Source organism: Megalobrama amblycephala, linkage group LG12 (assembly GCF_018812025.1).
Source record: "Megalobrama amblycephala isolate DHTTF-2021 linkage group LG12, ASM1881202v1, whole genome shotgun sequence".
Classification (NCBI taxonomy): Eukaryota; Metazoa; Chordata; class Actinopteri; order Cypriniformes; family Xenocyprididae; genus Megalobrama; species Megalobrama amblycephala.
Window position 1 is genome coordinate 30,449,068 of NC_063055.1, and position 15,837 is coordinate 30,464,904.

Here is a 15,837-nt window from a genome sequence, read left to right on the forward strand (position 1 = left end):
TATGGAATTTTTGAAGGAAATCGATCCTAATAGTCTGTTTCCTGTGTAACCTGGCTTAACATGCATTATGTGTTATGATATTAATGTACCATTATATTGAATTTTTTTGTTATTTATTTATTTATTTTTTATTTTTTTTGTGTGTGTGTGTCAATAAAGACAGTGTTGAAAAGAAAGAAATATATTTACTAACCTGTCTTGATATAAATTAAATAAAAATGTAAAGCAATATTAAATGTTATTAAAAAAAATTCCCCATTGAAATTCACAAAAGTAGAAAAATACAGTTTTAAAGATTCTGCACACAAATCTTTTTTCATACAATTCCTACTGTCATTGCTTTGTGAAGAAAAGAAAATGATAAAATAAAAGCGATCCATACAATCTGTGTGACAAAATCTTCTGAAGCCATATGTTAGCTTTCAGCGGGTGTTTCTCTGGACAAATAACAGCACATTGGTTTGGAACAACATGAATATGAGTATATTATGGCAGAATTTTCATTTTTGGGGAACTATTCCAAACATGAGTGGCATCATGTTTGTTGCTCATGTATAATCTATTAATCTTGTTTTAAGTTTGAATATATATATTTTTTTATTGAGGACATCAAAGTAAATGCATTTCTGTGTAATTCTAAGAAATGAGGCCAGAAAGTGGTGTTGTCCTTGAATGAGACAGCTGAAGTTCTTTTAAGTCTCTCATCTTGGCTGTAGTCACATTATGGTGCTGAGCTGTCCTTTCAGATTAAATCCTCAACAAAGAGGATACAGCCCTCCTGAGTGAGGTCACAGCGCGGCTTAATGACTTTGAGAGGACTGTCACAAGAACACTCTGAAAGTGGCAGAAGTTGCATACACAAGAGAAGACTTTGAGATGTTCTTTTGAGACCTATCACTGCATGTCTGACAGAAACCCCTTTCACACATACAGTCTTTACTGTTAAATCACTAGTTGTGTGGTTGTGTTCAAAAATACCTGTAAATCAGTTGTGGCAATTTTCTGGTATGAGATGTTGTAATTTACCATTAACTTACCACTTTGATGCTATGTGTGATCAAAGCATAAGATTATGAGTATGAGCATGTATTAGTTCAGAACAAGCTGCCATGAGAAATTATAAAGCTCTGTCGGAGGTGTTTACAGTAAGCTCCGGTGCGTTTAATTGTTTTTCTGTAAACATGCACTAGACAAACTCAGACCGTTGTGACGTCTGACCACACTCAAGACTGTGCCTTCTATTCATCAACACTGTGGCTCTGTGGTTACTACTACTGCATATTATGATAACTGCATATTATTGCAGCATTATAGCAACTATTAACTCTTCCTTTCCTTGCTACCATTTACCAGTGGCAGCATTTTTAATTATATTCACAAAACTTTCATGGACCCCAGAATATTTTGTTGAATTAATATGTAAACAGTCAATTTATCAAAAGAAAGAACAGAATGTCTGATTTTAAAAAAAAAAAAAAATGTGGGTAAGTTTCATAGAAAACAAAAAAAAAACAATTTTGAACAAAAAGCTGAGCTATTTGTATATTTGTCAGACTTTATCTGGATCAGATTCAGAATGATGATCAAAAATTCTGTAACATTAGGAAGGTTTTATTTATATGCTGTTTCATGCCTGATGGTCGTGTTAGCATACATGTGTGCCATAGATATATACACTAGATGTCGCCTTGGGGTTCTAAGCATGCGTCAAAACCGCCGCCATCTTGGAACAGGGGTCTTGTCATAGGAAGTAGCTAGGTAACGCTGCTATCTCCGCCTATACTTTGAATTCATGGACGATGCTGGACTTTTGTGCTGCGTATGGATGTTCAAACGAAAGAAATCTAAAAAAACAGACAGCAAAGGATTACATTTCACAAGTGAGAATGTGTTTTATGATATTGAATGTTACGAAATTATATTTCTGGTTACAATGGTTTGTTTCAGTCCTTGGCTAACGACCGCAACTAATCCATGCTAGTTACCCATTCGTTCTTGACAGTTAAGAGAACCGCAGTAGGGGTAAGATCTTTGCGTGGCAGGGGCAGCTGCCACGGAGACCTGCCACTCGATATACGCGCCTGTCCTGACTTGCCACGGATAAACGCACCTATACCTGCCCGCCTGCCGCCGCCCCATGACCTGTATGCGGTCACGCCATCTATGCTTAAAATGTATTGCGCGTCTACATGAGGTTGCGTGGTAGGTGTTAAGTGTCGGTAGAAATATTTTTAAAATTCATAAAAAATAAATAAAATGAAACTGTTTACTGCAAACTTCACCTGATTCTTGTTATACATGTTCCCAATTAAGTACAACTGTGGTGACTATCATGTTGTTTTACTGTTTTATTCTTTAATAATTATATGTCAAAGTCATAGACTACCTCGCTATACAGACATATTTTAAAAATTCATAAAAATATTAAATCGAATTGTTTTCTACAAACTCCACCTGATTCTTGTTCTAGATCTCCCCAAGTACCACTGTGGTGATTTTCATGTTGTTTATCTGTTTTATTCTTTAATAATTATATGTAAGTAGCAATTCGAAGTTTACTCAAGTGGAAGAATGTGACTAATAAACTTAGGCCTACTAGCACTATGCATTATATTTTTAAAAAGTAGATTATCTTAATATCAAAACCTTACATTTTCTCTGGACTCAATGATAAATACATGTCTGACCGTTGGAACGAACCAAAAAAAACAACAACTAGAAAATCGTATTCATGACGATTTATGGTGATTTTATTTCCGTTAGACCTTTGTCTACATTGACGCTGATGCATTAAAGAGGAGGGGCTCCCCTGTTCCAAGATGGCGGCTCTGTTGACGCATTCGTTCCAATGAACTGCCGTAGCCAAGGCGACATCTAGTGTATATATCTATGCATGTTTGCAAGCAAAGATTCTATTGATTGTTTCTGCTTCTTCTTTGCTTGTTTTTGAATCCAGCGTTTCTGTACTATTTCAGAAGATGCATAATAATGCCCCCTACAGTATAATTTTGAAAACATGGCTTGCCAGAAAAATTCTATCAAAGGGTGGAAAAAGTTAAGATCAAAAATACGTTTTATGTGATCATCCCCTTATGCCTGTTACTTTATATATATATATATATATATATATATATATACATATACATATATAGGACAAATTGTTTCAGTGAACAGCAAATTTGTGTATATACCAAAACCAATATGGCAATTTTAAAATAATTTACCGGGTTTAATGTGTGAAAGGGGTTCATTACATGCATACACTTCTTTTTTTGGTAATAATACTAATGTGTCTAAGACTTTGTCACAGTACTGTAGGTTCCATGTGATTTTGGAAAAAAAAACAACTCAAGATATAGCATTCAAGAAAATTGCAAATTTATTGCCAAAAATATCATGAGGTGTAGCCTTCAAGTAACAGATAAAAACATACTTTGAATACATTTTAATGTACAGATCTTAATCATTATTTTCACTATTAAATATACTTTCCAAGGTAAATTCATTATTATTTATTCATAAACCATTAAAAATTTAGAAAGTTGCACCACATGATGTTTTCAGTCTGAACTAAACTTGCCTTGTCATAAAAACATGGAAACCCAACATGTGTGTGTGTGTGTGTGTGTGTGTGTGTGGAGCCCGATCACACGAAAATGCGTATCAATAATACGTGTGCAATTCGTGGAATGTATATGCCAAAATGAATTTTGGCATGCATATGGTACGCAGTTTTTCGCATGCATATGATACGCACTTTGTGACTGTATAGTGACTGTACCTTAAGAACATCTTCATCTGTGGAGCTGCAGTCAGCTAAGTCAGAGACATCCGTTACAGAACCATCCTGTTCCACAGCAATGGTTCGTACAGCCACCGTAACCCTCTTACCAGTCAGCACGGCAGTGTTCAACAGCTCGGTGTCCTACACGGGACAGAGATCAAAGTTAAATTTTGGATCTTGATACTGAGCTAAGCTTCAACTTTAGCAGTGGAGGTCAGAGATTTAAAAGGTTTGTCAGAGATTTAACAACTACAAATGAAGGTCAGAGATTTAACAAGATACAATAACACCGCAATCTAGTGATGAATTTAATGCCATAATATCAGCGCCTTTTTAAACACATTTTATACATAAAAATAGTATGTTCAGGGACACAAAAGCGGATTTTAGGTTGGAATGGACTGTGTCAATCTATTTAGATAATCTAGGCCAGAGATGCACTACCTGGACTGATATAACTTTATGTAATCAATGTCATTTGTGAAAAGCAAAGACGGATTATTTTATGGGACAAAACCCCATTTTCTAATATTTTCTATACAGTGAATGGGAAGCAACAGCTTAGTGGGGCAAACCTCTGAACTTTAAAGATCCTGACAGATGCAAAATGCCTGCTCACATAAATGAAACAAGTTTTCAGGAAACAAAGGTCACTTAGCTTTACACAATGCAATAAAAATCAATTTTGTTTTACTAAAAATTAAATAAGGATTTGCCATTACCATTAGTTTGATCAAACAGTACTGTTTTTTCATGAATTAAAGTATCATTTTAAAAAAAGCAAATTACATTTACATTCTATTTGAATAAGCATTTCATGCGTTCTTTAGTTGCAAGGGCCTTAGTGAGAATGTCCTCTTAGCTTCTCCATGTGCTATTGCTAAAAAAAACAAAAAACAAGATCCCTTACAAAAAAAGAAGTGCAGTATACTTTAAATGGTTAGTTCACCCAAAAATTAATTCTCATCATTAAGTACTCACCCTCATGTCGTTCCAAACCCCTAAGACCTTTGTTTGTCTTTGGAACACAAATTAAGATATTTTTGATGAAATCCAGAGGGTATCTGATCCACACATAGGCACCAACGTTATTGCACCTTTTGAGGACCAGAAAGATACTACAGACATTGTTAAAAAACTGTCGACGTGACTGCAGTGGTTTAACCTTAATATTATGAAGCAATGTTGTTGCTGCCTATGTGTGGATCAGATACCCTTGGATTTCATCAAAAATATCTTAAAGGGATAGTTCACCCAAAAATGAAAATTTGATGTTTATCTGCTTACCCCCAGCGCATCCAAGATGTAGATGTGACTTACACAAATGATGATTTTTAACTGCAACCGTTGCCGTCTGTCAGTCAAATAATGCGAGTGAATGGGAACACAATCAATAAGAGTCGAAAAACTTGCATAGACAAATCCAAATTAAACCCTGCGGCTCGTGACAACACACTGATGTCCTAAGACAAGAAACGATCGGTTTGTGCGAGAAACCGAACAGTATTTATATAATTTTTTACCTCTAATACACCACTATGTCCAACTGCGTTCAGCACTCGGTTAGTGAGGTCTGATCGCGCTCTGACAACAGAAGTAATGTCTAGCACTGAAGTATAAGCGCGAGACATCACTGCCGTTGTCAGAGCACGTTCAGACCTCACTAACCGAGTGCTGAACGCAGTTGGACATAGTGGTGTATTAGAGGTATATAATGATATAAATACTGTTCGGTTTCTCGCACAAACCGATCGTTTCGTGTCTTAGGACATCAATGTGTCGTCACGAGCCACAGGGTTTGATTTAGATTTGTCTAAGCAAGTTTTTTTTACTCTTATTGATTTTGTTCCCATTCACTCGCATTATAAGACTGACAGACCGCAACGGTTGGAGTTAAAAATCATCATTTGTGTTCTACTGAAGAAACAAAGTCACCTACATACTGGATGCGCTGGGGGTAAGCAAATAAACATCAAATTTTCATTTTTGGGTCAACTATCCCTTTAATGTGTGTTCCGAAGACAAATGAATGTCTTACGGGTTTAGGACGACATGAAGGTGAGTACTTAATGACAGAAATCTATTTTTTGATTGAACTAACCCTTTAAGTTCTTTTTAAGCAGTATAATTGTCACAGTTATGTTCAGTTCATTTTAGTTTTTATGGACATTCAGTTTGTTTTCATATGTCACATGTCTTCCTTTGCTCATTTTTCCCGCCACCTTTTAAGTCATGGAGATTCATTTGATCATCACAGGTGATCCTTATTAGTTCCCTCATTCACCCTGTATTTAAGTTGCTTCATTTGCACTCTTCATTTGTCTGGTATTGCTTGTGTTAAGTCACTCTGTTATGCTTTTGGACTATCTTTGAGTGTTCTAAATAAACCTTGTTTGATTTTTGTATTCATCTTCATTGGACCTACCCGTGACAATAATATGTCGTATACTAATATCACTGTAGTAGTATTTGTAAGTTTACCATTTCGGTACTTCTCAGGACTAAACTGACCATTCGCAAAGACCCATCCCCTTTAGTTACTGTTGCTACGTCCGACAAGCCAAACTCCTGGCGAAGGGTCAACTGGCCCACATAGTCTATAAAAATACAAATTTTAGCGTAAATGTAGAGTACACAACAAGTTTATATTTACGTTTTTCTTCTGTATTGCAACTATCTGTGAACTATACTACAAGTAAAATTATAGGTATAATGTTACTGTTTACTAGTGCGACGTATTCTGATTGGGCTGCTCAAACTGGCGACAGCCGAGATGGGAGGTGGTAAGTGAGGTTTACCAGCACAACTCTTGCCAGCTGTGCTCCGTTACACTACCTATATACTTCTAGCACATGTCTGAGTTTTTTGAAAGTACTATAAATTGACCTTTTAAAAGACTTCTATTTAAGTAGTCATTTTTAATTAAAATATACCTTTATTCTTTAAGTAGACTTGAATTTTACTCCTCTCTACACTACCAGATTTATATCTTTTCCTATTTGACTTTAAGTTTTGTGATGACATTTAAAACTATATCTTCTGGTAATGGCTTATAATAAAATCCCATTCAATCAAGTCCGTTGTTGTTCTTCCATTTATATCAGCCAAATTAATTATTTGTTTAATTCACCAACAATTTACTATTTAATCTATTCCAACTCAAAGCAGACTTGTTACCATAAACTTGAACATATAACATTTATCACCTGAACACAGTATGTAAATCATGCTGGAGTACTATCTCAAAGCAGCCAAAATGTGTGAAAAAGTACAGGCTACTCTACAGGCTACTCTACGCTACTCTATAGGTGTAATGAGGCGGGACTCAGGATTGGATTCTTGTGCAAGCTTTATTAAAGCAGAGTTCGTAGTAACAGGCAAGGGTCAAACAGTAGCAAACAGGTATAGCAGAAAGCAGGCAATGAGGTAGTGTGTGAGTGAGAAGAATCATGATCGTGGAACTGAAAAGACATACATTGAGTTTCAAACCCCAGGGAATCGGGACACTCTGATCTCAACATAACACCGCAGATATCATTAATATTACGACCCCACAAAACCAGGAAACGATAAACAGTCCAAAAGGTAAGCAAGCAAGAACAACAGTGAAAAATGGCATGGAGCAATAATAACTGACATGATCCATGATATCATGATATTTTTAGTGATATTTGTAAAGTTTTTCTAAATGTTTCATTAGCAGGCTAATGTCTGTTAAATGTGGATAAATACACGGGGAACGAGAGAGCCGTCGCTATTTTCATTTTAAAACAGGATCTGTATAAGCATAAACACAACTTCATTCTTTATAAATCTCTCCAACAGTGTGTAACAGCTTTAGCCACAGCATAGCCTCAAACTCACACAGACAGTAACCATCTAAATAAATACTTATATACTCACAGGGTAATGCATGACGAACACTTGATCCATTTGAGGGTTAATGCTGTGTACTTTGATTAGAGTATATATAGTCGAAGCTCGTGGGGCAAGCCTCTCTTAAAGGGGCGGCGCCTGAAAAATCAGTGCATAGTTAATGATGCCCCAAAATAGGCAGTATGGGGTATTTTGAGCTGAAACTTCACAGACACATTCAGACACCTAGGACTTATATTACATCTTGAAAAAAACAATCTAGGGCACCTTAAATAGTCCAGAGAATGTGCTTAGCTGTATGGGTGATTGGTGTGGAGTGTGCATGTGACTGGCAGGGAGGATTATGGGAATTGGAGTCCGGAATGAACGGGAACGTGACAATAGGCTACTCTACAAGTACAGATAACTGCAATCCAAGTATACTTAGAAGATTAAGTACAAATTTAGAGCAAATACACTTTTTTTTGGATAATTGCTGTATAAGCAAAGTTTAATTTTGTCCATATCTTAAGTACATAAAATGTAGACTGAATGTATATGCTTCTATTTTATTTTTTATTTTTTAAAGTATACTAATAGCACAATAAACTTTTTTTTTTTTTTTTTTTCCCGTAAAGGATCAGTCTACATATTATGGACTTTTTGGCCATTCTACGTCCTGTGCTGTTTTCAGATTTCTGGGACCTTGTCCAGCTGTATATTACAGCTGCTACAGAAAATCTGATTGATTATGCCTAAATCTGCTCATGTTTGGACACAATCCAAAGGTCAACATGATTGGACTTGCAGATGAAGCTTGTCACATTTACAAGCTCTGTCACAGCACCGACCCCTGGAACCCTGCTGGATCAATTCTGTCTTTCAAAATGCCAGTGAATAAGACATGAAGATACTTTACTGTCTCAGATAGAAATGCTGATTTTGTTAAACAGTTGTCTGCCATGCCTTTTGACACACTGCAAATATTTGAACATTTAATAATTTGGTAAGTAAACAGGTAAACTGGATGCTCTTCATCTTTAAATGGTGTTGTGTTTTATTTCAATGTAAAAGGCCAATCAGATATTTCACCCCTTGTGAAAAAGAAGTGTGCTTCGTTGTATTGAATACGCACTTGTAGTGTACTTCAAATCTTACAAGTATATTTAAAAAAAAAAACTGTAGCTGCTGATAGTATAATATTAATGAAATAAAAAGCCACTTAAGTGAACTTAAAGGGATAGTTTACCCAATAACGAAAACTCTGTTGTCATTTACTCATGGTCAGGTTGTTCTAAACCTCTAAATCTATATGAATTTCTTTCTCCTGCTGAGCACAAAAGGAGATATTTTGAAGAATATTGGCAACCAAACAGTAGATAGGACTCAATGACTTCTATGGTATAGGAAAAACATACTATGGAAGTCAGTGGGGCCCATCAACTGTTTGGTTTACTGACATTCTGAGTAAATGATGACAGAATTTTCATTTTTGGGAGAAAAATATCCCTTTAAAGAGAATAAACTTTCATAACTTTCATAATATGTTTATACTTAAGTACAGTTATAAAAAGGGCATTTTGTATATTTGTAATCTCAAATTAAAAGTTTTACTTTAAACTACATTTTAAATCATTGTTTTAATCATTAGGTGCTATAAAGAAGTTAATTACAAATATATTATTAAATGACAAACAAGTTTCAATAGAAATGATACTGAAGTATATTTTAGTTTACCATAGATGCTTGTCTGTACATTCAGCAGAACACAATAAACATAATTATGAAATTACATATAAATATTTAAGTCCAACTTGAGTGTACTTAAATACATATTTATATGTAAAAAAAAAAAAAAAAAAAAAACTGTAAATGCCTCTAAAGCTATTTGCATTTAATATAAACTATAAAACATTTTCAGTAGAATTAATGATGCAAATTTCATCAACTATTAAAGAGAAAGAGAGATAATAGTGTGATTATTCAGCTCAATTCAGTGCAGCCTTGATTCAGTTCTGTTCAATAACTGTTCATTCATTATGAATGAGTTCAATTCAGTTATAAGCAGCTCTACTGAAGACAGTAATGTATAAACTGTATTCCCGAAATGTTGGGATGTTTTTTTTTTTTTTTTTTTTTTTTTTTAATTTGAATAAAATAAAAACTAAAAGACTTTCAAATCACACAAGCCATTTTTTTATTCACAATAGAACATAGATAACATAAATGTTTAAATTAAGAAATTTTACAATTTTATGCACAAAATGAGCTAATTTCAAATTTGATGCCTGCTACAAGCCTCAAAATAATCGGGACAGTGGCATGTTTACCATTGTGTAGCATCTCCTCTTCTTTTCAAAACAAGAAGATGTCTGGGCATCCAGGTTTTGAGTTTCTGGAGTTTTGGTGTTGGAATTTGGTTCCATTCTTGCCTGATATGGGCTGCTGAAGAGTTTGTGGTCATCTTTCTTTTAATGATGTGCCAAATGTTCTCTATAGGTGAAAGATCTGGACTGCAGGCAGGCCAATTCATCACCCGGACTCTTCTACGACAAAGCCATGCTGTTGTAATAGCTGCCCATACCGTATGCACTAATGCACCTCCATACCATCAGAGATGCTGGCTTTTGAACTGAATGCTGATAACACACTGGAAGGTCTCCCTCCTCTTTAGCCCGGAGGACACGGTGTCCATGATTTCCAACAAGAATGTCAAATTTGGACTCGTCTGACCATAGAACACTTTTTCACTTTAAAACAGTCCATGAGCCTTGGCTCACAGGACACGACGGCGCTTCTGGACCATGTTCACGTATGTCTTCCTTTTTGCATGATAGAGCTTTAGTTGGCATCTGCAGATGGTATGCCGGATTGTGTTTACCGACAGTGGTTTTTGGAAGTATTCCTGGGCACATTTAGTAATGTCATTGACACAATCATGCCGATGACTGACTGAGGGCCCAAAGACCATAGGCATCCAATAAAGGTCTTTGGCCTTTTTCCCTTAAACACAGAGATTTCTCCAGTTTCTCTGAATCTCTTGATGATGTTATGCACTGTAGATGATGAGATTTGCGAAGCCTTTGCAATTTGACATTGAAAAACATTGTTTTTAAAGTATTTCACAATCTTTTTATGCACTCTTTTACAGATTGGAGAACCTCTGCCCATGTTTACTTCTGAGAGACTCTGCCTCTCTAAAACATCCCTTTTATAGCTAATCATGTTACAGATCTGATATCAATTAACTAATTAGTAGTTAGATGTTCTCTCAGCTGAATCTTTTCAAAATGTCTTGCTTTTTCAGCCATTTGTTGCCCCATGCATGCCAACTTTTTTGAAACCTGTAGCAGGCATCAAATTTAAAATTAGCTCATTTAGTGAATAAAATTGTAAAATTTCTCCCTTTAAACATTTGTTAAGTTATTTATGTTCTATTGTGAATAAAATATTGGCTCGTGTAATTTGAAAGTCTTTTAGTTTTCATTTTATTTAAATTTAATAAAAGTCCCAACATTTCCGGAATTCGGGTTGTTGTTCAGCTCGAATTAGTTCAGTGATTCAATTCAGTTTAATAACTGGATCAGCTAAAATGGCTAGATAATTGTGGCTTAGTTAAGTGTCCTCAACTAAGCAATCCAAAGGCAATAGTGGAAAGGAGTACAGTAATAGTGGAAAAAATAAACTCCTATTTTACTGCTTATTAATAGTAAGAAAGTTAGTTGTTAAGTTTAGGTATTGGGAAGGATTAAGAATGTAGAATAAAGTCATGTAGAATAAGGCATTAATATGTGCATAATAAGTAGTAATAAACAGCCAATATTCTAGTAATATGCATGCTAATAAGCAACTAGTTAAAATACCCTAAAATAAAGTGTTACCAGTATTTAAAAAAAACAAAAACATATTAGTGAAGACTTTAATGAATTACCAACCATAACTAGAGGAGCCAGGCCTACAAAGTCCCTCTGAGTGGTGTAGATCCTCATGGTGCCTTCAGATGCCCCCATCATTTTGACTTCATCAGGAAGAGTCAACTCCCACTTAATCACCTGAATCTCTGATTGGCTGCTGACATCTTCCACTTCAAAATCCATCTGAAGAACTGCTTGGAGTTTGCTTAATCTGAAAGAAAAAATGCCATTAAACACCTCAAGCCATAATACCTCTTAATCTTTTGTGATGAAATTGTCAAATGAACTGCATTTGCAAGTTGCTCTGTTTGATTCTAAAAAACTGAGTGCAACTATTGACTTTAAGTCAATAATTGTACATTGATTATATCGTCATTGCCACTAACAACCCATTTCATTGAATAATGTGACATTTACGAGTGAAACAGGATATTCAACATAAAAAATATAGGGCAGCATGTGAATTTGTTCATTGGGAATTGATTAGATGGTGAAAAGTAAATGGGGTCAATTTGATTTCATGTTGAATTTAAAAGATACATGGCTTGTGGTACCAACCTTTCAGCAATCAGCAAGCCATATCATTTTAACCTCTTAGTAGTGCAATCCCATCAATGCCCTGCATAATGCTTTCAATAGAACATGGGATCACCCCTAATCTGATGCATCTGTCTCAAATCTTAGCTTTAAAATGCACAGCTTTCAAGCTCTGGGGATGAACCAAAGAGTTTAGATGGCTATTTTGAGTGAACAGCATATGTTTATAGATGCATGCATGGATCTGTTTGTACAACCAAGAAGGCAATTATTTCAAAAACCAGGATTGACATAGAAATGACTTTTGAAGAAATCCCTGATATAATAATCCAGTGGCAAGTGGGACCTACATTTATTTCACAGGACCATAATTTATCACACATGAAACAGAGTAAAACAAACAACATGTACATTGGATATCAATTAGTGAATGACTCCAAATGTCATTCCACAAATATTTAAAAATGTCTTAATATCATAGAAACATAAGTATCATCTGATACTATCCGCTTGTTAAGTCGTGACGTAAGGAACGCCATTTCTGGGTCCAAGCCTCGACTCGTTTCTCTAGAGAATGCCATCGATGGCCGTTTATGAGCGCTATTTATTCATATTAAACATCAATCATTTAAAAAAGTTAAACATTTTAAATACTTACAGTCTACACAACAGTCTCCGTGCTCACAGCATCACAGACATTAATGTTTTAACGATTTATAAAAGATGAATCATTGTCTGGCCATCTGGAATTTTGGTATGGAGATAAAGGTTATGATTATAATTTTTTTGTAGTATTACACCACATTGTGTGTGTATATTAGCACCATTTGTTGTTTTCTTATAGTATGAAATAGAGCGTTAGGACCCGGAAGCGCTGCCGCGTGACGTCAGACTTAACAACCAAATTCTTCATACTTATTACTTCAATATGTTTAAATCACTTTTTAAGACAGGATATTGTAATAATAATCCGTTGGGCTTGAATATGGATGCCTACCATAAGATGTTTTTGTTAGGCATCACATACTTTATCTAAAATAATAATAATAATAATAAAAACAGATTACTGACAGATACACTTCTTTGCCTTCCATATAACACTTCCATATAACCAAGTTGATTAACACAGACCCAGGGCACACGTAACAAGAAATCTCTTGCTTATTGGAATACAATCCCTGTAAGGGATATAAAAATCTCTGTATTGTTCTAACATTAGGTGATTGCTGTAGGGTCGCTTGAGCATATTATGGATTAGTTCTAAGATAAGATTCGTTCTAAGATGTGAATTTGATCCCAATCCTTAGGGGAAGAAAATACAAAATTAGGATAAATTACATTCTCTCTAAAAGAAGTAGATAATAAAGGCTTTTACTGAGCTGTGTTAAAAGCATTCTTTAAAATATCTGGTTTTGTATCATACAGGCCATACAGGTTTGGAACGACATAAGGGTGAGTAAAAAAGCAATTTTTTAGTTTTAGGTGCACTGTCCCTTTAAGGATTATGTTGCATCCAGGTGTACTTTTCTTTTTGTCCACTGAGTTCCCAACATCAACATCACAACATTGCACATGAGCTTCATTGGAAGGTAAAACCAGTTCACATCATCACTAGATCCCACACACTCCACAGAGAACCCAAGTCTGTATTGATGAGTGAAAGTACTTAACATAACCCACAGGAAGCCCTTGACTGTTAATCGTTTATAAATGTTTATTCACTAATGGTTTGTTCATTGTTTGTTCATGATTTACCATTGTTTATTGAGATAATGGTACAACAGTTTTACAAAATGTTTATGAACATATAGTTATGTTTTGTAATGCTTAGTTCATCATTAACTAATAACTTATAAATTACTTAAAGGGGTGGTTCATTGCAATTTCACTTTTTTAACTTTAGTGTGTAATGTTGCTGCTTGAGCATAAACTGTATTTGCAAAGTTACAGCTCTAAAAGCTGTAACTTTGCAGATGCAAACAGAGATATTGTCTTTTAAAGTTATGGCAGTTTAATGCCTACAAAAACGACTGGTTTGGACTACAACGAGCTTCTTCATGGGTTGGTGACATCATAAACCCTGAAATTCACATAAACACTGCCATGGAGAGTTGTCTACACGGGATGCACGCGATCAAAGATAGTAGAACATATTTTAATCAGTGATATTGTCTACACTGGATGCGGCGCTGAAGACAGCTTCCAGAATCTACACGAGTTCAATGCTGGATTTGCACAAAGGCTATTACTGAAAGATGAAGCAGTTCCCACTTTAAAAGCAGAAGCTGCTGTTTATGGGTCCCAAACTGTAAGTACGTTTTATTGTTTGTACATGTCTTTTAAATGTATAGTTCTGTTGCTATTTTTTGGTTGCATCAAGGACGTAAACAAAGACCAAAGTGGTTTGGCTTCGCTGGCCAGTTAGCTCAATTCTATTGCATACTTCTCCAGCAAACGCCAACAAACTTCTATGTTCATAGACAAACAGTTGTTCATGCTATAAATTAAACGATACCTTTACAAAAATGCTACTACTCAGTCATGTATTTGGCTACAGTAAAGCCTTAATCAGGATAAAACCATATATTAAAAGCTAATTTAAACAGCAGTAACATTTATAAGTGACAGCATATCTAAACACTTTTGACACAAGTACAAACGGAAATACTTAACATTTATAAACGTCCTTTAAAAAAACGTGCTTGCAGAGGTTCTGCTTGACCCTCTTCATCATTACTGCTATCTGGGTCTGATTCGGGCTCAATTTGATACAGCAATATAGACGCCATTTCCACAGAAGCACATGCAACAACTAATGGTAAGGGGCGTGGTGTTTCTGGACGTTTCAGGGAATCACAATACACAGGTCCAGCAAACCAATCTGAGCACATTGCGAATTTCAGAAGGAGTGGTATCACAGAAGCAGGAAGTCAACCTGCAGTTCGAATGACAATTTAAACAGTGGTGTAGAATAAAGGTAAAATATATGAAAAATATGGCGTTTTTTTTTAAAAACTAAGCATTAAGACATGTTAAACTGCGCCCCATAAACACAATCAAGCTTAGAAAAAAACAGTGAACCAAAGTGTTACCGACTAAAGGCATTAAATGCCACATCATCTAATGCTCAAATCAAAGGCTGAAATCCTAAAATCGTTCCTGCCGTCAACCATAAATAGTGAGGAGACTTCAGGTCAGGCTTTCACTAATAGGATTCTGACACACACCGCGGTACAACCCTGACCTTTGTGCTCCCATCTAATGCATGCATAGTAAATCATACATGCGTATGTGTGTAGTGAGGTCTGATAGCCATTCTCAGGTTTTTCTGTGGTTAATTCACTTGAAATTGAAAGCATACAAGCAGAGAAAGCTCTTTTATTAAACAGATAAGGACTAATGAACCAATTATGGGAATAATAATAATTCCTAATAATAATTCCTTACATTTATATAGCGCTTTTCTGGGCACTCAAAGCGCTTTACATATTGAAGGGGGAATCTCCTCAACCACCACCAATGTGCAGCATCCACCTGGATGATGCGACGGCAGCCATATTGCGCCAGTACGCCCACCACACACCAGCTTATTGGTAGAGAGGAGACAGAGTGATGAAGCCAATCAGTGTATAGGGATGATTAGGAGGCCATGCTGGACAGAGGGCAATGGGCAAGTTTGGCCAGGATGTCGGGGTTACACCCCTACTCTTTTCGAAGGACATCCTGGGATTTTTTTAATGACCACAG

The 15,837-nt window shown here is 35.6% G+C and overlaps 1 protein-coding gene across 1 annotated transcript in view; it reads right to left on the reverse strand.

Annotated features, from left to right (window-relative positions):
* LOC125280523 (transmembrane protein 132C) overlaps nt 1-15,837 on the reverse strand; it is a 63,386-nt gene that overhangs the window by 16,826 nt on the left and 30,723 nt on the right. The window contains 2 exon segments of the mRNA XM_048211097.1: nt 3,782-3,925; nt 11,575-11,764. Coding sequence (XP_048067054.1) covers nt 3,782-3,925; nt 11,575-11,764 — 334 coding nt within the window.